This window comes from Choristoneura fumiferana, chromosome 14, assembly GCF_025370935.1.
Source record: "Choristoneura fumiferana chromosome 14, NRCan_CFum_1, whole genome shotgun sequence".
Taxonomy (NCBI): domain Eukaryota; kingdom Metazoa; phylum Arthropoda; class Insecta; order Lepidoptera; family Tortricidae; genus Choristoneura; species Choristoneura fumiferana.
Window position 1 is genome coordinate 4373009 of NC_133485.1, and position 26257 is coordinate 4399265.

A 26257-nucleotide genomic window follows, 5' to 3' on the forward strand; every position below is an offset into this window, starting at 1 on the left:
ATGGTCCGGCCAGGATCGTCTCCACAGGACGGAACTCTTCAACGGTTAAGTTAATGGCATCGACTTGAAATTTGGTTAAATTTGGTATGCAAATGTGGTCACACACAGTCAACAAAAAGTACAGTCAGCAAAAAAAATCATGTATTAAAAATTAAATTTTGCCAAAAACTTTTTAAAACAAACAGAACTGGTATCCTCTTTTATATGGAAAAGGAAAGCATTTTAGCGTCTAGATAATAATACATATAATACTTTATAATATTAGTAATCTGATGGTAATCTGTCAGCGTATACCACGTATACAGTATACACACCGCAACGGCAATGTGTTAGTCAACTAAACTAATTCGTACTAAAACCAGAAGCAACAACTTAAGGATGCAAAAATTTCAAACATTTATTTTAAAAATGTTCATCGGTTTATATATCTATTATATTTCGTATACCCATAAAAAATAGTAGCATATTTAACGTTCGAAATTTTAATAAATAAATAAATGCAAAATAAAATTTCGTGTCATCAAATGTTTCAAATCCGGAGGCAACCTGGCTTGCTTAGCATTGTTCAGTAGGTTTTCAATGTCCAAAACATAGACAACAAATTTGTTAACCAACCAAAACCCAACTTTCATTGTTTACGTGCTATATTAGCCAATAGCAAACCTTTGTACAAAAGTAATTTTCACCCCCATTTCCTTCTTGTAAAGGAGACGCCATTTTGCAAGCGTCAGTGGAGTGGACGGCGTGTTGGATCGGGTTTCCGAACTATCGTAGCTGCGAAACATCCACGCAAACATTGTTATTGGACTGTTTTAGTGTAATATGTCTTACCAATCTAGTGTTAATCAAGATACCTTAGCTGCGGCACAATTAGAAATGGCCGGTAACCCCAATGCTTTGGCTCTGCGTCGGCCATTCGACCCGGTGGCGCACGACTTAGAAGCAAGTTTTCGACTGACTCGCTTCGCGGATCTAAAAGGAAGAAGCTGCAAGGTGCCTCAGGATGTTTTGGGAAAGCTCGTGGAGTCGCTGCAGCAAGACTATTCGCAGCAGGAGCAGGATCAGTTTATGCATGTCGCTATCCCGCGCATCGGCATCGGCTTGGATTGCTCGGTGACGCCGCTGAGGCACGGGGGGCTTTGTTTGGTTCAAACTACTGACTTCTTCTACCCTCTCGTCGATGATCCTTACATGATGGGAAAAATTGCGTGTGCCAACGTACTCAGCGACTTGTACGCGATGGGTGTGACGGAATGTGACAATATGCTAATGCTACTCGGCGTCTCTACTAAAATGACTGAAAAGGAACGCGATGTGGTAATTCCGCTTATAATGCGGGGTTTCAAGGACTCTGCACTGGAAGCTGGGACCTCTGTGACTGGAGGCCAAACTGTCATCAACCCCTGGTGTACTATTGGAGGGGCAGCCACCACTATTTGCCAACCTAATGAATACATTGTACCGGATAACGCCGTCATGGGTGATGTGTTGGTTCTGACAAAGCCTCTCGGCACTCAAGTTGCTGTTAATGCTCATCAGTGGCTGGACCAACCTGAGCGTTGGAACAGAATAAAGCTGGTTGTATCAGAGGAGGATGTCCGTAAAGCTTACCATCGGGCAATGGACTCCATGAGCCGACTTAACCGTATTGCGGCTAGGTTGATGCACAAGTACAATGCCCATGGCTCTACTGATGTCACTGGCTTTGGGCTCTTAGGCCATGCACAGAACTTGGCTTCTCATCAGAAGAATGAAGTATCATTTGTCATTCACAATTTGCCAGTGATTGCAAAGATGGCAGCTGTTGCTAAAGCATGTGGAAACATGTTCCAGTTGCTGCAAGGACATGCACCGGAAACTTCTGGTGGGTTGCTGATTTGCCTGCCCCGTGAGCAAGCAGCTGCTTACTGTAAAGATATTGAGAAGCAGGAGGGCTACCAGGCCTGGATTATTGGCATTGTTGAGAAGGGTAATCGCACTGCCCGTATCATCGACAAACCACGAGTCATCGAAGTACCCGCTAAGGATTAAAATCTGCAAAAACATTTGAAAAATTTCAATATTAAGTTTTTGTATTTTAAATAATGACTTTCTAAGACCCAGAAATACTTTAAAGGAAATGAGTTGAATTTTTTGTATCTATGTATTAATAGATCTTTGCATTTTATTGTTTTAAGTTCAGTTTCCAGTTTTTGCTGTTTGGATTACAAACAGCCAGTCAGGAGTTTTTCTGAGAATCATTTAAAAAAATGCTTTTAGACTTGATCTAGTTAGGATTTGGTGTTTATAATTTTAAGTAAGATATCACTATTAAAATTAAGAGAACAATTCCATTAGGTACCCATTACCATCCATCATTTTATTTGCAGCTTGTTAATGATAACATTAATCTGCAAATTGTGAGATAAGTATAATTATTATTAGAATAAAGTTATTTTTCAGTCATGCTGTAGTTTTATTTCTTTTCTTTCCTTTAGTGGGGGAGGGGGGGGGGAGGAGGTTTCTTCCAGGGAAGTAGAATAAAACACTGAAGTAAATAATTATTCATGTATTTACTCTGGTTAAATAATTAAAACCCAAGTAAAGATAAAAGCAGACAGATGGAGATTGAAATTTCTTAAACAAGTTGCAAGAAATTTAAATATGGCAATTACACTATACATTGGTGAATAATGATACTAATGAAAAACTAACACTAGGCTCTCTGTTGCAGAAATACATGAATTTGGTTAGAAATGAACTTTACCTAAAACTTGCTTTTAGAAATTGACAGTAACAAAGCACTGGCCAGTAAAAGAAAATACTGAGACAGATCATAAAACCCATATGGTTATGAATAGAGGGCCATGGCTGCTCCTGCACCATTTACTTAAAATATATTTCAGTTAGGTTTTAATCAAATCCAAGTAACAACTGACACTTTAATTTCAATCATTGACTTCATCAACAGCTGTCTTGACAGTTTAGTCATTATCAAAAGTAGCTGTTTTAGTGTTTCAAGTTAGACTGTATTCAAAATTGACAGGTGTTAAATTAGCCCACTGTGCACCATAACAACAAAGCTCACTTGTCTACAAGATACAAAAATGAGTAGCCACTTTACACAATACATGAGTGCAGATGACAAGTCAAGAATAGTGTAATTTACCCTCTGGAAGTATAATAAAAAAAAAACTGCACAAGATGTTTTTTCATGGAAGTATTGGAGTACCTCAAACACTATTTGATATTAAGGATTTATAATTTAAAAAATATATACTATGTATAATTTAATTAATTCACCAACATAAAACCTAATTACATGTCAAAATTGCCAAAGTACTTATTTTAACACTCATCCTAAAAGTAGTAAAGGCCAAACTGCATATTGCTTTCAGAAAAAAATGTTATTCGATCTAAGACAGTTTAAAAGTAGGTCATTAAAGGGTGAATATCCAGGCGCTTGTACCGCTGTTATTGTTCTCAACTCTTTTTTCTAAGATTTCTTAAGAAATAGGTACAACAAACATCAACATCCAACACATATCGATGAATGTTGACACATGTTTATTGTACCTATTTCTTAAGAAATCTTATAAAAAAAGTGTTGAGAACAATGACGGCGGTACAAACGCCCGAATATTCATCCTAAAATGTAACTTATCACTTTACCTAGTAAAACTGTGTTAATGTGTCAGTGTAAAAAAGTACACATTTACTTTAGACGCCAAATGAAATGAGATCAAAACAAGTTTATACAGGAAAGGAAGTTGTTAACTTTTTACTTCAAATGAAACATTTTCAATGAGTGAACAAAGTACCTACTGTAGTGCTTCAGTTGTGCAGATATAGTTAAGTATGCTTTACAAATATACAATAACAGTTGCGCATATTTAATGAACTTACAATATAATTGAATTCACTTGTTCAATTTTGTAACATTGAAAACTTAAATCATATGGAATGAGAACTAATCTTTTCTAACATCTTAACTGTCTTTTAAATGTGACAACTGATATTTTTACAAAAATGGTATATCCAATTCACAGGGATCAATTTGAAATAAAATGGCACATTGTGTTACTGCCACACAAAGACATGTTTCAATAAACAATTGATTTAAATTACATTTACATTGAGAATATCAATGGTGATACAAAATGCCTTTCACTTGTTAAAGTTCAGTACTGAAGCACAAACTAATTAATGTTCTTGGTTTCAGTTTAGCGGGGAGTTCAAACAAGGCCTCTTGCGTGGTCGGGGATCGTCTCCATTTTGGTCGAGGTGACTCTGGTCTCGCTTTTTTGGAGAATTGTTGTTCTGGAATAGTACATTTACAGTATTAGTTTGAAGAGTAGACTCTGCTTCAGAACCATTTTTAGTACAAACATAGCTAATTTGTAGACACTTGCATGCCTTGCAAATGTCAATGTCTTTGATAAATAGTGATTAGATGAGTGGAATACTTTCTTATACCTCTATTTCTTTCCTAATAGTAAAGTCATTTATTGATATTTGTAATATTCATGTAGAAAAATGAAGGCACAGAAACAATTTACAAACATTATGATAAATGTACAAAGGCTCTATCCTAAAAGGAATAAGTATAATAAGAAGAGAAAAAAAAACAAGTTTGTAAGATGCAAAGAATAGATGTACAATCATATTTACCTTTTTTTCCCATTGCTGGTGCAGGTATCTTAACAGGATATTGGTTTTTTCTGTCACAATAACTGAAAATCAAAACAAATTAATCAGTAAAATGGCATACAATTTAAGACTGATATTTGGAAAAAAGGTTTCACCCAGATACTTTAACCAAGGCAAGCCAAAAGACCCTTGTACCACGAAAGTTACAAGTGCTACACTCCAACAAAATTGTTAAGTGAAGTGTTACAATTTCGTCATACTTATGGTAACACAAGCAAAGCCTAACTAAACCCAAAAATCTCTTATCCTCTCTGCCCCCAACCCTGGAAGAACACCCAGGAAGATTTTGTTTGAATCGGGAAACAAAAACCACAGAGCCCTAGATTTTAATAAAGTGATCGCATAGTGGAATACTCTCAATCACAAATGGCCTTGTGTACATAGAATAACAATAAGTTTATTCAATTCTAACCTAACCTAATAAAACACTAGATCGAAGAACACGCGCAACAACAAACCAAATGAAATTCACTTGCATCTCTGTCATTAAATGTAAATTGGTCAATTAAATAAGAACATTATACTCAACTCTGTTCAGAAGGTATGTCCTTCGTAGGCAGATATATTGAAGGTCTTTTCGAACAGTATCTGATGCCATGATCTGTGTTGTATAAAGTGAAGTTGTGTTCGTCATAAGACGGCAGATCCTTCAGGAACTCGATCACCGACTACAAAATGAATAAAACATTAAAAGGTATAATCAGGCATAGCCGAAACCATGTTCAGATGGCCATTTAACTTAAATCTTTTGTTATATTAAGCACTCACCATATTGAACTTAAATTAAATAAGACCTGAACACACGTTAATTCTACCAGAATTACGCAAAAATGATTAAAAATGAATTGTTATAAAAAATATAATTGCTGCAAACACTTGCAGGGTAAACCAGATGAGAATGACAGTTGATGTGTTGCTAACCTAAAAAAAGCATGCTTCAGTTAAGCATAAAGTTCTCATAAAGCTACTCTATGGACGTCATACGGCGAACAGCAGGATCATGAAATAAATGTTATAAGTTTTATTTTAATATAGCACGCTAACAGATATTTAATTTCTGTAACATTTTTAAATACTAACGGTATGAAATTTACCAGCAGGTTGTCTTAGTGGCATTATGATTTTAAACGTAGGACAGACACATATTTTTTTTTATGTTAGCGGGAACTTTTAAAAAGTTTTCTCTTTTCCGTTAATTTCGAACGTGTATTCACTATCACAACGATGCACAGTTTAGTAAATTTAAATTTTAATAAGACTTATAATCCAAGTTCCAGACAAAATGCTCTTTCAGATATAAAACGTTTATTGACATCTAGAGATACGTCTGCGCAAGAAAAGGCTTGTGGATATTTGATCGAAGTAATAAATCGTTACAACCAAGGTACAACTCAGAGACGTCGTCTGGTGGATTATTTGCTGGACAATGATATAACCGTATTTCTTTGTGAAGCTACTTCGAACTTGGATTTAAATTTATTTAGGTAAATACATAATTACGATTGTTTATATAATTAACGTTTAATAGTTACGAGAAGAACTTCGCTATGCCACTTAATTAAATAGGTACTCAAGATTTTTTTCAAAATAAATTTATTGTAGACGTAAATGCTTACGTATGGCCGATGACTTTAATTCATGAGCCACCATGGAACCATTTCACAGTAAATGTCATGGTGATATCGCATTAATTCACTTGTAAAACTATATGTGAGAAATTATTTTTGTATTAATTATCATGGAAAATCGTAATGACTTTTCCTTTGAAAAGATTTCATGGTGGCTCATACCTATACGACAGCTTCTGAATGGCCACATATCTTACATAAAATATATACCTATTATTATAAAAAATTACCTATGTTAGGTAGATTATAGTGATTCTTTAAAAAATCTATCACTTTATTTCTATCACTTTTTGAAACGTATTTAATTTATCTACTACTTGCGCGTGATGTCAAATGCTAGTATTTCTTTCTCTGTCTAATTTTGAATTTCAAACCTGCTTACTAGTCATAGTAGTCATATATAAGGTACCTCTTCGTATAGTTTTTCCGTTTCGACAACTGATTTATAGCATAAATTTTAAAAGCACTCTACCCCGTTCATAGGTCCATAACGCAATGTGCGCGGCTGCTGTGGTGTGCGCGCTTTTTTGCAGAGGCGCACGCGGCGCAGTGCGCGACGGCGGCGTTACGCGCACTGGCGCACCACGCGGCCGGCGCCGGCGCCGCCGTCGATGTTAGCCTACACTTCCTCTGCGATTTGTTAAACGGGTACGAACACGAACTACAAGGTGGGCCCTGTAACAGGAGCAAAAAATTAAACCACAGCTTCTATTCTTCATCTTGAGCTAATTTAGTTCTACAACTTTTGAAAATAAATTGTATTATGATTTTTATTATAGTTTAAAGTTTATTTAGCCAAGCAATGTATTGGGAAATCCGTCATTTTGTTACGTGACAGGCGATGTCATTTAGGCTAATTGGATGCCGTACATTGAAAATACCATTTAATTTGTTTGGAATAAACATAATGATAAAATTAGGTACTTAATTTTGGAAGTTGCAGAACTAAAGCAGTTCCATTTGAGTAGCAGAACCTGTGTCTTAATTTTTTGCTCCTGTTACAGGGCCCACCCGGTATATCCACAACAAAAAGCAGAAATCGGATGAAAAATGCTTAAATATTTCCAAAAAAAAATGTTTCCGCTTTATTTTCTTCTCTTTACTGCAGGGATGCACAGACCGTGGCCCGCGAGCAGCTGCTGCCTGCAGCCCTCCGACGTGCGGTCCGCCAGCGACCTAATAGAAATAGCGAAATTATGAATTTCAGTAACCTAATTTTTTTGCTGCGGCCAACCTTTAGCTCATAATCTATCAGAGTGGCCCCTGGTCCTATAAGTTTGTGCATTCCTGCTTTCCTGTGTAGCGAGCTACCTATACCTAACCAAAGACCTACCTACCTAGATGGTACCTAGTTAATCGTCGGCGATGTCCACAAATAAGACAGTACACTTCTTTAAAATCGTTATGATTATCGATAGATAACTATAGGTACCATATTATGACAACAATAAATCTCCAGTGTAGCAGAACACGAGGCTATCGCGGCCCTCTCCCACCAAAGTGCATTCAGCGTCGACCAAATAATCGCCTGCCTAATCTCCCTTGCGCCCCGCATCAACACGAACCCTCGCATCATCCTAACCAGCTCTTTAGTCCTCCACGCGCTGGTCTCCTACCAACCAGAAGACCTGGCCGTTACCAGCCATACGGCGGCTGGCTTGGTAAAAGTCTTAAGTGTCTGGTTTGAGCTGCTAGTTGGAGCCCTGAACCATTCTATGCTGGTGGAGGACAGGGAGATTTGTGGGATGTTTTTTGCGGTCACGTGTCAGCTTGGAGTCGATGTTTTGAGGTGAGGATAAATTACAACATTCTAATTAATTGTAGGGTACTGTAATATAATACTTGGTGTTTTAATAAATAAAATTGTATTGGACGTATATGCGTTTATTTTTGGTTTATTTGTACCTTTTACTTTGGCTGCTGAGATACAATTGGTCTAATCTAGACTCTCTTGTGTTCGTTCGCTGCTTTTTATTTAAATATTTAAAATGGAACTAGATTGCCAGTTCTAAATCGTAGAAACACAAGAGTTGCACATAAGTAATACATCCCTCCCTCCTATTGAGGTTAGGGACTATCTACCTAGGTAGGGGATGGTTAACAGTAACTCGATACCCTTTCGTACGGCATTATCGCATTTCGTATAAGGCAGCAAGCAAGGTATACCCGCTTATAGCTACCAACGCATGACGATTCCTCTTCTAAGAATTCACTGTAAAATCTTTGACGACATCTTTTAACCCTGAGTTTTTCAGACTCTCAAAACTGTTGAGCAACGGCAGACAAACTACAGACTTCGTTCAGTCGATACTTGCGGACGATCAAGAAGTGGACTCGCTGAAGCAATGCGCCCGCGCTCTAGATGGTTCCATACACCGCGTTATGTTAGAATTGGTCGTCTTTACTAAGGTAAGCAGATTTTATTTAATACTTAGCCCATATTGTGTCTTACTTGCAGGGCAAATATCCTGAATTCTGCACGCATGCTACTGCCACCCTTGTTTGGTAGCTCGCCATTTTTAGGGTTCCGTACCCAAAGGGTAAAAACGGAAACCCTATAACTATTACTTCGCTGTCCGTCCAACCGTCCGTCTCCGTCCGTCCGTCTGACACCAGGCTGTATCTCAAGAACCGTGATAGTTAGACAGTTGAAACTTTCACAGATTATGTATACCTAACTGTGGCCGCTATAACAAAAATTACTTAAAACAGAATAAAATAAATGTTTAACGGGGGCTCCCATACATCAAACGTGTTTTTTTGCCGTTTTTGCTCGATATTAATAACGGCAACAGGTAGACGCTTGAAATGTTCATAGAATATTTAGCTGTATATTCACTTTAGAAATAAATAATTAAATGAAAATAAAATAAATATTTAAGGGGGGCTCCCATACAACAAACGTGTTTTTTTGCTAATGTCTAATGTTGTCGTATAGATAGATAATGGTACGGAACCCTTCGTGCGCGTTTTAAAAGTTTAAGGGGGTTTTAATTAAGGGGGATTGCGCAAAATTGCACTCATTCATGCATTCTAGCTGATAACCATCTCAAAATTTACAGCAAAATAGAAGGGTATCTTATGTTGCATTTCAGGACAATCAAAAACAAATTGCCACAGAAGAATACGAAGTGTTCTTAAAGTTTCTCTTGGATTTCTTTTACGGTAACGCAGCATCAGACCAGCTGCCTGACTTTTGCGATGTCCTGTTCTCAAGTGGATACTTGGCCATGCTTCCTCAAGTGCAGATCGCGAGGTACTAATACTACAACAAATGTTTATTTACGTAGAGTCATTAAATTATAAAATGTGTAATATAATTTGATTGCAGAAACGACACAACCATACGCAAAATGAGCACATTAGTTCTAGGAGAAATGCTAAAAGGCTTAGCTGACAAATATTTAGATGTAGACTCATCTGATAGCAGCTGTGCTAGAGACATACACGTAAGATCTGTTTTGTGATTTTTTAAACGAACGTCGTCCACAAAGTTATCGCTGTAACTACTCATTAGACGATATCGCAACTTATTTATATACGACTTTACCGGTTAGGTAACTCCTTTTACAAAAATTACAGATGGGTCTCATCGAGTTGCAATTTGGAATAGAAAAGCCTCACAGCATTGGAAACCAACTACAAAAGAGCCAGCCTTACAGCCTCCTCGTTTACATTTACTTTTATTGCCAATCTTCAGAGAAGTACACCCAAATTATTACATTAAAATCAATAATGACTATTTCTTACTTATAACTTATAAGATTTACATGAATCGAGTTCCTTGAGTAAAATTTTGTGGCCATTTTTTTTCAGCCCGGAAGAAGCAACAGCCCCTCTGCTTCCATATTTAGTGGAACACATCCTACGGCTGTCTAAATCTTTTAATCCACCCAGCTACATAGTAAAAGCACTTTGGCTGGTATTTGCTGTTAGTTTTCCTATAAGAACACAATTTATTTATTATTTAATATTAAACATCGTAAAATGGAAGTGTACTCATATTTGAACAGCGGGGGAATTTAAAAAAGTAGTTTGACAACGAATAAACTTAGTACTCATATTTGAACAAATTTGTTTTTAAAGCGTTTGGGCAGTTTGCAATATCGGATGGAAATTTTTTTATTCAACTGGGACGATGGCACGAGTGGGTCTCCTGATGGTAAGAGATCACCACCGCCCATAGACACCTGCAACACCAGGGGGATTGCAGATGCGTTGCCAACCTAGAGGCCTAAGATGGGATACCTCAAATGCCAGTAATTTCACCGGCTGTCTTACTCTCCACGCCGAAACACAAACAGTGCAAGCACTGCTGCTTCACGGCAGGATTAGCGAGCAAGATGGTGGTAGCAATCCGGGCGGACCCTGCTCAAGGTCCTACCACCTGCCAAATATTAGTTATTTCCATAAAAATATCAAAACTCAACTTGTATGGTCAATATGGCCCCAATTTTAGATAAATCGCCAAAAAAAATAATTGGTTATTGGTACCTACAATGTACCTGCCTAAGTATAAACAAGCTAGTCTTAGTAATACCTGCGTTTTACTAATTGCGTAATGCTTAGTAGTAAGCAAGGACGAGATAGTAAATACATAGATATGGGTAAAACTTCAATAATAGGGGAATCAATGACCATCATTTCTCTCAGATGTCCACAATATCCAGTGGATCCCTCGCCTCTCTGGACGAGAGAGTGTACCTCGAGAAGGCTACAGACCGCCTAGTCGGAATGTTACACCCGGAACCCTCAGTCTATTACACGCACAACCCAGCTCTCTTGTTATGGGCTTTCACTTCCCAAAGGATCCCTAATCAAGTCAGAGTACATGTGGTAAGTTCGGCGCTACATTTAAAAATTGCCTGCAATGTTTGTTTGTTTGTGTTTTTGTCTGCCTGCCATTTAAAATCAGGCCGTGCTGTGGGTGTAATCTTGGAAGACGAATTTAACTCCCTTTCGGTTGTCGAATTAAGTTGGAATTTATACATACATAGGTGTATGTTGAATGACAAAATGCAAGTAAAGTCAAGAAACAGTACATTCAGCCAAAAAAAGTACCTATGACTAGTAATAGAAATTAAAAATATCGTCAGAATAACAAATATACAGGACATCGTTTTTTTAGCTGTCCGAATGGTTCAAAACGGAAGACTCAGTACCTTCAGAACTAACCTCCGAGCCCATCGTTTGGGAACTTCTCCTCAACATTCTCATACAAAGCAAGGAGCCCACAGTCCTTCAAAACTGCGTCAAATCCCTCTACTCTTGCTTGGAAGAAACTGACGAGGATTCAAGAGAAGATTTCGGACTAATTATCTGGCCAATGCTACCAGGGGTTCTGTCTAAAGCTTTGATAGCCAATAATAATGAAATTGGTAAGTTTATAGGAAACTTACCTCCACACTACTCACACCTACTTGCCACATTTAAGTAGTCATGCGCCAAATGCAAGGTTTAAATCAAAACATATTGCTGCGGACTCTACATGTTGATCCATACCGAACCGAAGGATAATAAACGTACATGACATGGCGCTCACTCTAACGTATATTTATGTCTCTCAAGTTTACTGTGCTTGACCCCATATTCAATGTTATTCGCCTGCATACGAAATTGTCAATTTCAGAGACCAACATATGCTACTTACTGGAGCTATCTTTCATGCTAGTCCCAGTAGAATTAGAACAAAACCTCTGCCTCAAACTGGCAGTGCTCACGACGGCAGTGTTTACCAAAAATAACGAGATGGAAACCAAATCTCGATACGACTTCGAGTACGCGTGTCTCAAATTATGCTTGTATTTATTGGGGCTGGCTAATAATCAGAATGATAATCGAGGTGAGTTTTTCAATATAAAATACGAGAAAATGTGCAGGTTGGTCGCCTGATGGAAAGCAATCACCGTTGCCCATGGACGCCCGTAACATATGTAGTAGGTATTAGAATTTCGGGTACGTTTCCGGCTTTTTTGACGAAAGAACTGGACTCGTTTTTGAAGATCCCTAAATTGTCGGAAATTATTGACGCTTTAAGTTGATTCCAAAGTTTCACCGCGTGCATGGCAAAAAGTTCTTCGAAAGCTGAACTGTGGTAGACTCCCAACGGTTAAGTGAGGGTGGAAAGGGTAAAAAAGAACACCAAATCGTGCCTCAAAAAGTGTCGAGTCTTTAATTTACTATTATTTCTGATTGATGCTTAAAAAAGACATACGACTTGTACCATCAGTCATAACATGAAGCTAATATTTCACAGTATTGTTAACGTACATGAACCGCCCTGGTTTCCTCCCGAGCGTGCTTTTTGCGTCTAACAGCCTTGATAACCGTGTGATGTGCATAGCTCTCCAACTGCTATCCTATATAGTGCACTATTACACGAAGAACAACTACCAAGTAAGATTTTTTTTTGTTTAATTTTACCATTTTATATTATTGTGTAAGCGCAGCGTAGTGTCACCTACGAGATGGTTGAATAACCTGGTTAAAGCTGCATGTTCATGGTGGATGCAGGCCGCACCAACCGAAGCAACTGGAGTTCTATAGGGAAGTTTATTTTCAACAGTGCCAACGGTGGACTTCCTACGGCTGGTATGATGATGATGATGATTATTTAGTATCCCTGGTTTTAACCAACTTGTAACGGAAGCTGTACCTAGGCCTGTTATGTTAGATTAATTATTGCGGGTATAATATTTATTAGAAATCGTGCTGTCTCTGAGCAATGATAGAGTACTCGTAGATAAATTAGTGTGTTCCTTTTAGAGCAACACAAAACAACTTATATTAGCATTACAAATGCGCGTTTGCTGCTGATTGACACGGAGAATTTTATTTTTAGCTCTCCTTTATGAGCTAATATTTTTTATGGTTAAAAAGATTTCTGAGCGACATTGCTGGTCGCTATAACATGCGACTATAACATGTATCCTACTCGTACATAATCCTTTTTAAATTGGTTCGTATTTACTCGTACAATAGGTAGTCTAAATTCCTAAAAATATATTATTAGTCCGTTGTTACGTTTTAAGATAATACTTAAAAAAAAACTTGTCAGTTAATCGAATAATTATGAATATAGCTGGTTTCCGTGTGACGTCACACCCACATACACTTTTTACTAAGCAGTGACGTTACAACCCATTTTTTACCCAAGAGTCTACTTAATTCCAATACTATTTCAGCCTAAATGCATTCTACAAATCCAAACCCACCTGATAACCAAGTCCCTTCGAGAAGACAGTACGTCCGAACGTGGAGCGTCCCTCCTCCAGCTCGTGTATATGGTTCTCAACTCGGGGCCAAACACACCGCTGGTTCTGACTTACAGTCTAGAGGTTTCGCCTTCGGAGACGCAGCAATGCAACGCATTGAGGGCACTGATGTTGAGGATTCAAATGCTATGTTGTAGGGTGAGTACAGCAGTATAATGTAATTTGGTTCATTATAAGAGTATATAAAATTTAATTTATAAAGCAATAATTATAAGATATAAGTATATTCCCAAATTTTATAAAGAGCTCCTTGAAATGTTCCAAACCGCACTCAAAATTGTTATCATGTTGGTATGTTTAGAGGAATCAGCATGGTATCTAAGTAGCATTGCTTTTATTTATTTATTTTTGTAGGGAAATGTTTGTTTGTTAACAAGTGAGTGATTCGCACTCGCGTACCGACGATTCCATTGACAGACAGATAAATGGACAGCAAAAATAATTTTATAAAGGTTCAATATTTTCCTTTCCTATTTCCCATTTCTTTTTTTATAAACATTTTTCATTTAATTACCTAATGCGTTTGCATCAAACTACACTTATAACTATTCTTGGATACCGTGCTGTAATAAATATTTACTTAATGCGGAAACGGACAAGGAAGTGCTTAGCAAAAATTAAAATTAAACTTTTAATTTACTCCAATGCAAATTTATTCAACAAAGTAAATTTATGCTTAATTTAACGATTTACAGGAATCAAAAAGCCAATCTTCAGCTGGCTGGAAAACTTTGAGCGCTATATTTAAGCACGCTATAATTTTCAAAAATGATCCCAAACTTGTGGCCACACTCACGTCCCAGCCGTGGACTCAAACTTTGATATGTTTCCAACTAACACAAAACATAACTGACGAATTCCTCACTTTTACGATTACTTGGATATCTCTCCTAAAGATCACGATAAAGAAGGCAAGAGAAGAGAAGAGAAGTCGGATGTTCAAGCAGAGCTTAATTTGTAAAACTTTATTAATGTTAAAAAAGCATCTTGTGGTAGAAGATGGTTTAATTGATGTGAAACATAAGATCTTAATTATTGTAAAAGAGCTTTTAGAAGATTCGGATATCCAAAATTAACTGAATGGATTATTATTATTATTTACAAATTATAAAGTGGCTTTAAAACTACTGACTAAATACTATAAATCATTACCATCAATTTAATCTTCTATACAAAATCGCTTCCGCAATACCCTTTGAAAAAATATTTGTTATTTATTTAACTTTGATTGATCTTTGTTGTATTTAAAATACAATAAAAATACAAAACAACATAGATTTAACCACACCGGATACAAGTTACAATGATTTACCTCCCAGCGTTGATTGGGTAACTTAACGTAATGTTCCTAATGAAATTATACTTTCTACTTTTACGTGATTTAGGTGTAAGAGTGCAAGTAATCATTATATATTTAGCTGTGCTTATGTGTTATTGCTACTTCAGCATTTTGTACTTGTATCGAATTACATTAGTTGTTACCAATTGTAGGAAGTTAAATAACAGCTCTACAACTTCAAGTATATTCTTAGATTTTAGCTCTTTTTTATCAAACATTTCATCTTTTTTATGTCGGTTACCTAATTTAGTGTAACTTAAATATTCAATAAATTCATTATTAATAGGAACTTAAATGGTAGTTATTCATACAATATTACGATAATTTTCATTTTTTTTTCAATGCTAACATTACTGAACTTTATTGATGACTACTGAATTATCTACTTGACGAAAAGTACTACTTACTACTTACCTATGACCATAGTAAGTTTTCATACATCAGCAGCAGCAGTGGAAGTTATGTTACTATCTTACATTAAATATAAGCTGATTTTAAAATAATTATTTTATTTCTATCACAGTAACACGCCCCATATATTAAAATACTAATTAACTTTCTACTTCTATCGATTGCCCAAAATATCACGGAACCACTTTCCATGCCTCGTACTTTCCAAAGGACGAGAGAAATTATAGCTAAGTACTCCCAACCCATACCAGTATGCGCAGGGGCAACTTGCTATGAATAAAAATGAGTATGGAAAGCCATGACAATAGATATTATATATTTATCAGACTGTATTGATGGAAACACTGGTCATTTATATGCGAGATCGCACTTTAAAGGCAAGCAAAGCTGAGTCGGTTTTATAATCACAGGTTAATGAATACCTACAGGAATGTAAGAAACAAATATTTCAGGAAAAAGTGAATAAATTATCTGAAATCAAGATAGTGAACATGGCGACAAAATATTATGCATTTTAGGAAACTCTTTTGTACTTCTCTCATATTACCTCGATGTACCTTCAACTATCAGTAGGGTGTCCTGGGTAATGCACTCACAATCAAGGAAAATATAAACGAAGGTTTTCATCAAATAATTAAATGAAGACTCAAAATCAAAGTGTAAGTAGCTTTTTCTCAAACATGACATGAAATATTGACGTTGTGTTACAAATAATAGGCTGAGAAGTATCGCGCTGCAGGCGCTGTGACTCGCCTACCCGCGCGCGGTCACTCTAGCGGCCTGCAAAGAGATTTCATACAACCTTGCAGGCCGCTGGCCGGCAATGCGACCATCTTTTGTTTCAACGCGCGCTCTGCGACACGCACGCGGCCCACGCCCAGCAACACCGCCCGCAGCCGCCTGCCGCCAGCAACCACACAACAGGGCGACCAGACTAGCGTCCCGCCAGCTTCATTTCTTGTTTTTTATTTTATTTTATTTCATGTAATGTTTTGGTTGCCAGCCTCGCATCCCTATCCGGCCTCGCTACGCTCAGCCGTCTATATCTGCTTGGCCGGCAACCCCTCTACTTCCCGGCCTCTACAGTAATGTACTATTATTTAAAGCGCTATTTTGTCATTATGTCATCCTTCCTAAAATTATTATATCGACACGAACCGTTTATTAATGAATGAGTAATCCTGCTTTTTAGAGTTAAATTTGTTTCAAAACTTCATATACATACATACTCGTAAATGCATTATTTAGGAAAACAACTTAACTTTAAGTGATAGGTATAACAGCAACTTAATAATTCACAACATTACCCAATTTTGATGTAGTACCTAACCTACATAGTATGCATGTAGGTTAGGTACTTATGCATGTAGGTTAGGTACTTCCCTCCAAAAGGTCAGATCAGATCGGAATTATCAACTAACTCAAGAAACTAGTTTCCAAACATTTCTTCCGGATTTTCCGGAAACATTTCACGGGCTATAGACACGTGCAATGGCTGGTAAACCTCATAAAACGTAGCAAATGGCTTATTCAACGGTACGAAATAGGCGTCAAACATGACTATGTATTGTGGAGGATTTCCCTATTTCAAAATATGTTCAAAGTAGGTCTGTAGGTATATTATTTGACCCGGCTCTTATGCAAAGAGTCGGAATTTCGAATTCGCAAGTTTCCCCCGTCCCGTAACTTGAAATCTATATACCAAGTACTTTTTTCATTGCAGTGAATGAATGACACTGAAATTTAATGATTGATGAGTTCCAGAATCCCACTAACTAACTAAATCTACATAGTAATACGCTCTCATTGTAAAGAAAGCCGTGTTCAGCATTGGGGCGAGTAAAATAGGCTCGATGAGGATAATTTAATAGTACCTACCTAACCTATGGAATCAACACGGAGGTGCTAAGGTTTGGAATCAAGTTATTTTTGTGATGTAGAGCATCTACCACAGTGCCACCTTATCATAAGGAAGAAAATAGACAAAACTGCTGAATGTAAGAGCCAGAAAAAAATAGCTAAACAAAAAAAGTATCAAAAAACAAGTTGAAGGTTATCATTTCTAAATTTCCATATAAAAGAGATATTGTGAAACGTTTTTTTCTGTACGTGTTAATGGTGGGCTATGCATTACGTGTTGCCCATTTGACCAGAAACAAGTGGATCAGTTGACGTTATGAAATAAAACACTTTCGATTTGTTCCGCCGTATGTTTTTGTTACGGCCGAAAAAGTATTATAATGATTATGAGCAAGTGCTTTCTCGCTAACCATCACAGTATTCTCATACTTAAGAAAGACTATGTCTGAAGTATCGTTTTGCCAAGGTATGTATTTAAATTACATAGTGGTATGAATGTCGTAAAAGCCTAATTTATTTTGTTTGATCCATATGGCCTCTCAAGCGGAGGGTCGATGGTCACACACCTACACCTATAAGTTTTTCGGAATTTCAAATTCAAATTCAAAAAATCTTTATTGCCACCAAAAAAAGTAAAACAGAAAATAATAAAAATGTTTATAAATTGTAAAAAATGGAACTTAAATTATGCTGTGTGACAATGAGTCCCGGTTTCAGCATTTGCTAGACATCGAGGTCCAGCGCTGATTTTCAGACTGGGCCCTAGACAGACCTCGGTCGGACGCGAACAACAAGGAATTCGCAGAGCGTAGGTGTGTGTGTGTGTGTGTGTGTGTGTGTGTGTGTGTGTGTGTGTGTGTGTGTGTGTGTGTGTGTGTGAGTGTGTATTATGTGTACGTATGTGTGATGTGTCTGTCTGTGTGTGTTGTGTGCGTACGAGTCGAGTATGCGCGAGTGGCTTCCATGCTTGCGTGCATGCATTTTATGTGCGAAATTACATTTTAAATTTACTTACCATGAGCTTTACGCTGGAGGAAACCTACGCTACACACCTGCAAAGACTCCCAATTGTGTGTGTGACACGGGCCCGCGCGGGAAATATGGTTCAAGCCCTGCCATTCTGAATTATTTGCTCTAATTTTTGATAGGTAGGTAGGTAAGTAAAATAAGATTATTTTTAAAGTTAAGCAGTTGAAAACATTCACATGCCTAGCCTAAGTACCCACGTACGCATGCAACATCTTTTATAACATTTAGGGAGAATACGCAACAGTGGGTAGGTACTTGATTAAAATTGTTTTACCGTGCAACAAGCGCAGGCAATAGCTATCGCATTTGTATTGCAACGCTGAGAAGAAAAACCGTCTGCAATCACGCAATAAGTACCTAGAACATAGAAGAAGCTGCCATCTAACTTCGACATATTATGTTAAAACTTTACTGACCTATTGACCCATGATTACAGGTATTGCAAAATTGGGTATTGTCCAGAAACAATCGAGAATAGCTGTAAAATGACTTAATATGAAACATTCAAATTTGTTTGAATTATTAAATAAATTGTTGATATTTAAAAGCAGAATGTGGTCGATATAATGACTACCTATAGAGTTGCCAGTTCACCCACACGGATTGATAGTATTTATGAAGTTATTACGAGTACTTTATAGTTAGTTTTGTTCTGCTGCCAAAAGTCTCTAACATATATGTGACATTAAATTAAATAAACACACATGCCCGTAAAACTAGTTTAGAGCATAAATATTCAATTCTGGTCATATTTTTATTGCTAAAGTGTTGTTCCACTATTCTATTCATATTTGGGGAGGTTGGGCCTGTTTAAAAAAAAGAAAAAATCTCTAGGTATACTCGTAGCTCGCGACTACAAGTTTTACTATATATAAGGTTCAACACTGCAAAATCAAATGAACCGCAACCTAAATGGAAATCATTTTGCTGGCTTGCAAACCGGTCGCTTTTGGCACAATTTTGAACCCTGGATCAAGATAGCCAAATCATGCCTGAAGAGGTTCCATCGCTAGGAGACACACTCAGTCACTCGGTATCTAAGTACCTGTTCTGGAATAAGCAGATAGCAGAGTTCTTGAAAAAGACAGACCGACAGCCAATAACATTTTATAACACACCGAATCATCCATACTTACCTCCTGACGTCACATTTCGCTTCATTGCTCGCTAATAGCACTTCCACTATTTCGCCCACTTTTCTCCCCGGGCGCGAAGCCGACGCAGCAGTCAACAGTAGATCGCACTCTGCGCAGACGCTTGCACCGCGCACCGCTCGTTGTGGACACCGACAGTGCCGTGACAGTGATGACAGTGTGCCCTCGGCTTTAAGTGATTAAAATGTATGTGCGGACTGTTGGCAGTTTAAAAATGTTTGGTAAGTGATTTTTTAAAGCTGCAGTGAGTACTTAACCATCAAATGAAAATAGTTTTTTTAAAGATTTAGATAACACATGGTTTCCCTATAATCTTCTACTTTTACAAAGGAAAATGTGCAAGTGCCGTGTCTAATGGTAAGTGGCCGCGCGCCGCCGGCGCCCATGGAACGACACCTAAAGTGTCGCTAATTAGCGAATAAGACGAGCTAGAAAAGTAAAAGGCGATCAAAGTAGCCGAAAAAAATTGTCTCTAATGTATCTTAATTTCCAGAGAGAAGTGGTACCAAAGCATCTTAACTTTGGCATAAATTTGGCAAACAAGCGTATGAATCACCTGATGGTAAAGAGAGCGCTGCCACCCGTGGATACACGCAACATTAAAGGATTCCAGATGCGTTGTCAGACTAGTGGAACTATTAAGATTGAATTTCTCCAATTCACATAGTTTCTGCTACACTACTTTTATTAGGTAGGTACTTATACCTAGTGCCATCCACGAAGACGCGTCTCAAAAACAAAAACAAGTCTCTGAAGCAAAGTATTATAGGCTCAACCAGGCTCATCATCAAATCAAAAGATGTGCGAAATCACATTTGAAATTTAGCACCAGCTTCGCGGTGAAAGAATATATTACGAGGTGCACACACCTGCGAGGTAATTCAACTACTCGTACACTAACTATATAGCGGCTATATAATAGTGTAGTTGAATTACCTCGCTATAGTGTAGCGCAAGCCTGTGCCGAGATGAATTACGTTTCAAATAAACGCTAAAATTTATACATAACTGATCACTGGGACAAAAATTCACACTATTGGTTCCATTAATGACTATTCCATTCCATCAATGAAATACCGCAGTCAGTACAACACTTTATAAAAAAAGAACAATTTCTTATATCAGTCTATCTTGACTTGTGATAAACTTAACACGCGATTCAGTCGATTATAAACCCGATCTAAGTACTCCTACTAAAAGAACCGTTGACTGGTCAACAGTGCGTTCCGGATGCAACCTGCGAAGCAAGCTTTATCTAGATCACTTGTCGATAACGCTCATCATCATAATGCTTTGGATCCGCCTCAATGGTCATACCACTTGAATTCTACACTTGAGCCTCTCAAACCTGCTACTGGTACCTTGAACTTGCTTGAACTTGATGTATAATCGATTAACTAGTAATATAACTTTAGATCGGGGCAAAAGTGAATTTGAGGATCCTAACTTAGCGGGCCGCCTCTACAGTACCTATGCAATAAAGAAGGCTAGGACATGTGCTTTGGTGTCCCCTTAGAACTGGCACCAGGCTTTATATTGGTGTCTTCTTATTGCTTTCATCATTTCCATCTAGTTAACGAAAGCCTGCATTTCACCGATCTCACGTTTCCCAAAACAAAGACGCTAACCAGGTCAGAGATAAAATACGATCCCAGCAAAATCTGTTTTTCCGTGACAAAGTACCTACCTATTCTATAAAAACAGAAACTTTTTTTGTACTAGAAACAATAACCAGTGTTAAGATTTCATTCTTTGTATAGAAAGCAAAGCATGATCGATTTGAAGGTTTCACTTTTATTGTAGTTGGGATGGTGAATCGGTTCAATATTTACTCATTCCGGTTTAGGGATGTCAATAACAGTGGGTGATGTAGTCAATGGCATTTAAATAATAGCATCGTTATAACATAAAAGAGATTGTCTGTGAGACAATTGTGATGTGTGTGTGTGTGTGAGATTGTTGTGCCGTGATCTTATGATACTTACTTAAGCTAACTGTTCTTCTGCCTACTCATTTTAAATTGAATTGATATTGCATCACATTATCTCCATTAAATATAGGTATTATGTAGATCTACTAAGTATCCGATAGTTCTTTTAATTATTTTCAATGCCGATGATCATGTGTTGCCATGTGTCATGTGTTGTTTTTGTTTATTATTCTGTAATAATATACAAAAACAAGCAAGTATTCAATTGTATCTGTCAAAAAAGACATGGATAATTTACTATTGCATTGTCGTGACCATTACGCAATTTCTTTCTGCTACTTTGTAAAAAAGTAGCATTAATGGACTGTCCAATTAGTAATGCATCATTGAATAATCTCTAAATCTACGTTTAACATGAAAAGAATTTTCGTACGACCAATAAACGTAACAACGTAATCTGAATATATAATTGATAGCGGTTAATAAACTCATTTTAATTTAACTGAGTTAATTATGCAAACATCACTAGTATTCACACGTAGCTGCAATATTTACAAATTATACCGACGTACGAGTATTCTTTCTGTATATTAAATATAAAGATAATACCTATGTTTCCTTTATCTGTAACTATCTGTTGCTCGCAACTTGTCTACAACGAATTTGTTGGTATATGCTATCCCGCGAGAACTATGCAATTTTCCTGATTAAAAGTTATCCTATATCCTTCTTTGGCCCTTGCACTATCACGATATCAAATTTTATCTCAATCAGTTCAGCGATTTCAGCGTGAAAAGGTAATAGACAGACAGATAATTATTTTGAACATAGATAGTATCTCCCCAATCCGCACTGGGCCCGCGTGGGAACTACGGCCCAAGCCCTTTCGTTCTGAGAGGAGGTCTGTGCCCAGCAGTGGGACATATATAGGCTGGGATAGATAGTATAGAGTAAGAAAATTTTAGTTTCATTAACGATAAAAATTACAATTAGAACAAGATTAATTTTAATTTCGTTAAAAGGTTCTTAACTTGAGAGTTAAATACATTACGTAGGTATGTTATGCTATTTTTGAAATTTAAGCCAGCTTGCCAACTTCAAGTATAATTTGATGCGTGATACACAAGACTGCGTCTACATACACACATAATTATTTATATCCTTATTATGCAGCTAGAATTTCTGAAGTAAGTATACAGAATTAGGTAAAGTGTATGCTGTTTAATTTGCACTACCTAATGGCTTACAGTGTAGGCGTTCCTTAGTGGCCCTACCTACCCTACCCTACGCACTCAAAAACGCTTCTCCAACTGTATTCACTACTTACTACATTTTCGGGAATTTCTTATTCCCTAAGGAACGCCTCAAGTCTCCGTCTTGGCAAATATCTGTTAAAAATCCATTCTAAAATACTACCGCACGATCTAGCTTCTTCTTAATTATTTTATTTCTCTTTATTTTCACTCTACACAAAGTGAGCATAGGGGCAGACTCTTGTTTTTTTTTCATTAAGTAGTTTGAATCGTAAGTTTTTCTTTTTCCATGTGTTTGCAGCCTAAGCACAATTATTGGAATCAGCCAGTGTTTTCGTTTCTCCGTACGAGGCACTTTCATTGGGAAATAGGTTTAGTACATAGAAAATAGATACTGTATTTAGACGTGTCTGCTTTCTAATTGTATAGGCAGAAGGCAGCTGCGTTTCCTACCGCCGCCGGCGCTGGCAATTGGTCATGAAGAGAAACAGAACGCAAAAATTAATTTACCGCTCCCGGATTAGAATCTTACGAGTTACTTAAACTATGTGTATTTTACGTGTAAGGGGTTGTTAATAGCTAAAATCAACGGTAAATTTTTATCCTCAATAGACAAGTACATAAATAATCATAGATACAGCGTGAAATGCTATTTGTAAGTATAGTACATTAGACGACCAGATGGCCTAGAGACGACCAGATGGCCTAGTGGTTAGAGAACCTGACTACGAAGCTTGAGGTCCCGGGTTCGATTCCCGTGTCGGGGCAGAATGTTTGTTCTCGGGTCTTGGGTGTTTACTATGTATTTAAGTATGTATCTATCTATATAATTATATTTATCCGTTGCTTAGTACCCATAACACAAGCTTTGCTAAGCTTACTTTGGGACTAGGTCAATTAGTGTGAATTGTCCCCCGTGACATAGACTAAAAATGTGAGATTTTTCAAGGATTTTCGCACGGATTCATGACAGTACAGTTCTAAATTACGTATACACATGAACTCAATATCTAAATATACACACAAAACTTAAATAAACATTAGTGCTGCTACAAAACACCGACACGAATTGGCTGCGCATTGTACAAAACACCGTCATTTTCATCTCAACAGTATTGTTCGATGCTAATCGAGTTAATTGCCGAAACGCCTCTTTCGTTGTTCACTTTCACTCCAGGAACCAAGGGTCTACGTAACAGTGACTTCCCTTATGCATGTACTCAAATGGACTCCAAACATGGCGAGCTGTCACTGTGTTGTGTAATTTTATTGCCTGGAGTTACAGTTAGGGCATGGTAAGTGATATTATGAGTATGACGTGTGAAATTCAACAACGTGATAGAAAATATTTCATAGCTGCTGGTAAAACTTTTTGTAGTAAGAGGTCTGATTTAGCGTTAAAGTATAACTAATTCCTCGAATGGGTTTAGTTCAGTTTACCTTCTATTTGGTTTACCTTCTAAAATTATAACACGTGAGGTATCCCATACCCCTGGTGTTGCAGATGTTTATGGGCGGTGGTGATCTCTTACCATCAGGAGACCCACTTGCTCGTTTGCCATCCAGTCGTATAAAAAAAAGTAGCATAGAAACTGAAATTATTGCAAAAAAAGACCTTTGGTCACTAAATTACCCGATATGTACACTTGTAAGTCTAAGTTTACACAGTGACGCCACAATTGAACCTCTGACCATTCATAACAAACTTGCACAGTCAGCATCAAAAGTAGCGTATCACTTTTTCACTCTGTCGCATTGACACATGACAATCTTGCATGGCGTTTAGTATTTACGTGGCTGTAAAACGACAAAGTAAGAAAGTGTACAGCTACTTTTGATGCTGACTGTACGAGTAGCTCCGACGTTAATTCTAGAAGGTACGACGCGACCGTGAAGCACAATATGTATGGGGTATAGACAGACAATAAACATTAGACACATTACTCGACTTTCCCACTTCCCCATTCGGTCATCCAGATTGAAGAATGAAGAAGGGATGTATTTATGTGGATATATCCATAAAAAATCTGTGGTAGCTTAGTGATATAACCTATCGCCTCTCAAGGAGAAGATCGTGGTATCAAACCCAGACTTTTCAGATACGGAATATTATGTAAGTATGTGGGAAATTAATTACATAAAAAAATTGCCACTAACTTTGCAGCCCAAGAATTTACCCAGTATTGAGATGGCGTTCCGTTCGATATTGATCCTATGCTCATTAGTATTCCTTGGTTTTGCGTATTTTTTCAGCGTAAGATGAATATGATCGATACGGTACGGTGTGTAGTCGCACAAATAGAGCGGCACCGGCGCGGGAGTCTGCCGATGAGACGGAAACGGGCCAATCCCATTGCCAACTGCACCGTGGACAACTAACTGTTTAATTTGAATTCGTTTTGTAGATTCCACGATCTTTATTTTCGTGTTTTAATTTATTCGAGCTAAAGTTTATTAAGAAAATATAAAGAAAATACAAAATATCCATAGGACTAAAACTACTATTAAATTAAAATAACTAAAACTAAAACTCAAGTTACAAATTAAAGGGGGTCGTCATACAAGAAACGTGTTTTTTCAGCTTTTTTGGTTGCTAGGCGTTATTAGCCGTTGCTAAGGCGACGGGTAGCTATGTCGTTTGAATATTTACCTTTAAGTTTGCGATTTTAATTATGTTTTATAAAAGCTTCGATAATATAATATAGTGACTGTCTGATTGTGTGGTTTATTCGTTTTTGTGCAAAATAAAGCAAGTTTTGTAGATATTTATCACAATATAGTTATCAGCACCGATATTTGACACAAAGCGTGCTTAAATATCTGATAAGAGTCTATTTCTCCGGCCGGCAGGACATGTCAGATTTTTAAGCAATAAAGCACGCTTCGCAGTGGAAGATTTAAGTAATTCAGGTGACAGTGCCTACTAATAATACAATACAATACAATAACTCTATATTGAACAGTAAGCAATACAGAAAACACAGGTACACATAGGTATTGTATTGTATTGTATACTTACAGAGATTTTTCAAGGTCAGCAATAGGCGACCTTATCACTTCAGAGCTATCTCTTCCAGGCGACAGGCAAGGTAGATAACAGAGGCAAATGTTATTCGGTTGTATTGCATTCCAGAATAGATTGCACCACTTTTACGCCTTTAATGCGCATACGTTTTTTGTGTTTCGTGGGCTTAAATAAATTATGGTACGGTCAAGGAGTTTAATTCATTGGCCACCATGGAACCTTCACAGTAAACGTCATAGTGGCATCGCATGAATTAACAAGGAAAGTCGTAATGAATTTTTTATTGAAAAGGTTCGATGGTGGCCCATGAATTAAATTCCTTGACTGTACCTACCTACTCACTTTTGAAATTTAATTAATTCGTTACTTTACACTTGCAATATACTGGTTTAAAAAAAAACAATAAGATCTAAAACTTTACTCGTTAGTTACTGCGATTCATCCAGTCATCTCCCCGCTAACTGTTTTCTAAATATCTACCTATTCAAAATCGGATTGCATTTAATTCGTATGGACTTTCGTTCATTTAACCATTCACAGTGTACGTCAATCAAGCTTTAACCTCGTAATGACTCAGCGTAGAAATAGTCCTTTCCAATTACAGACAAAAGACTTGTGCAATTTCAAGAAAGTAGGTATGACAAGAACTCATATTGGGAATGATT

At 37.3% G+C, this 26257-nt stretch overlaps 5 protein-coding genes across 5 annotated transcripts in view; 4 read left to right on the forward strand and 1 right to left on the reverse strand.

Moving 5' to 3' along the window:
• ND-15 (NADH dehydrogenase (ubiquinone) 15 kDa subunit) overlaps positions 1-26257 on the forward strand; it is a 110861-nt gene that overhangs the window by 37422 nt on the left and 47182 nt on the right. The gene's annotated exons all lie outside the window — the stretch shown is intronic.
• Sps1 (inactive selenide, water dikinase) lies at positions 672-2445 on the forward strand. Its single transcript, XM_074097004.1, has one exon. The coding sequence runs from the start codon at positions 823-825 to the stop codon at positions 2029-2031; it is 1209 nt and encodes a 402-aa protein (XP_073953105.1). The 5' UTR covers positions 672-822; the 3' UTR covers positions 2032-2445.
• LOC141434585 (DET1- and DDB1-associated protein 1) lies at positions 2534-5603 on the reverse strand. Its single transcript, XM_074097005.1, has 4 exons — positions 5458-5603; positions 5219-5357; positions 4651-4712; positions 2534-4299 (listed from the first exon to the last, which is right to left on the reverse strand). Exons 1-4 carry the CDS (start codon positions 5458-5460, stop codon positions 4198-4200), a joined length of 306 nt encoding a protein of 101 aa, XP_073953106.1. The 5' UTR covers positions 5461-5603; the 3' UTR covers positions 2534-4197.
• On the forward strand, positions 5914-14712 carry LOC141434688 (uncharacterized). The gene is made up of 14 exons (XM_074097122.1): positions 5914-6173; positions 6801-6965; positions 7777-8106; positions 8573-8726; positions 9413-9573; positions 9649-9766; positions 9900-10021; positions 10134-10248; positions 10971-11153; positions 11446-11695; positions 11947-12159; positions 12574-12713; positions 13502-13729; positions 14287-14712. The coding sequence occupies exons 1-14, from the start codon at positions 5914-5916 to the stop codon at positions 14665-14667; spliced, it is 2820 nt and encodes a 939-aa protein (XP_073953223.1). The 3' UTR covers positions 14668-14712.
• Positions 19432-26257, forward strand: part of LOC141434764 (uncharacterized) — a 38470-nt gene continuing 31644 nt past the window's right edge. Inside the window, exon 1 of the mRNA XM_074097198.1 lies at positions 19432-19605. Within this exon, the coding sequence (XP_073953299.1) occupies positions 19569-19605 (37 nt within the window). The 5' untranslated portion in view covers positions 19432-19568. The remainder of the gene's footprint in view (positions 19606-26257) is intronic.

Excerpts from the sequence above, each read along its gene's own strand:
- LOC141434688 (XM_074097122.1), top strand. The coding sequence starts at position 5,914 with ATGCACAGTTTAGTAAATTTAAATTTTAATAAGACTTATAATCCAAGT. Across the intron at positions 6,174-6,800 it reads TTGGATTTAAATTTATTTAG|GTCCATAACGCAATGTGCGC; the intron begins GTAAATACATAA and ends CCCCGTTCATAG. Across the intron at positions 10,249-10,970 it reads CACTTTGGCTGGTATTTGCT|ATGTCCACAATATCCAGTGG; the intron begins GTTAGTTTTCCT and ends CATTTCTCTCAG.
- LOC141434585 (XM_074097005.1), bottom strand. Across the intron at positions 4,713-5,218 it reads GGACATACCTTCTGAACAGA|TTATTGTGACAGAAAAAACC; the intron begins GTTGAGTATAAT and ends TTTGATTTTCAG. Across the intron at positions 4,300-4,650 it reads ACCAGCAATGGGAAAAAAAG|AACAACAATTCTCCAAAAAA; the intron begins GTAAATATGATT and ends GTACTATTCCAG.
- Sps1 (XM_074097004.1), top strand. The coding sequence starts at position 823 with ATGTCTTACCAATCTAGTGTTAATCAAGATACCTTAGCTGCGGCACAA.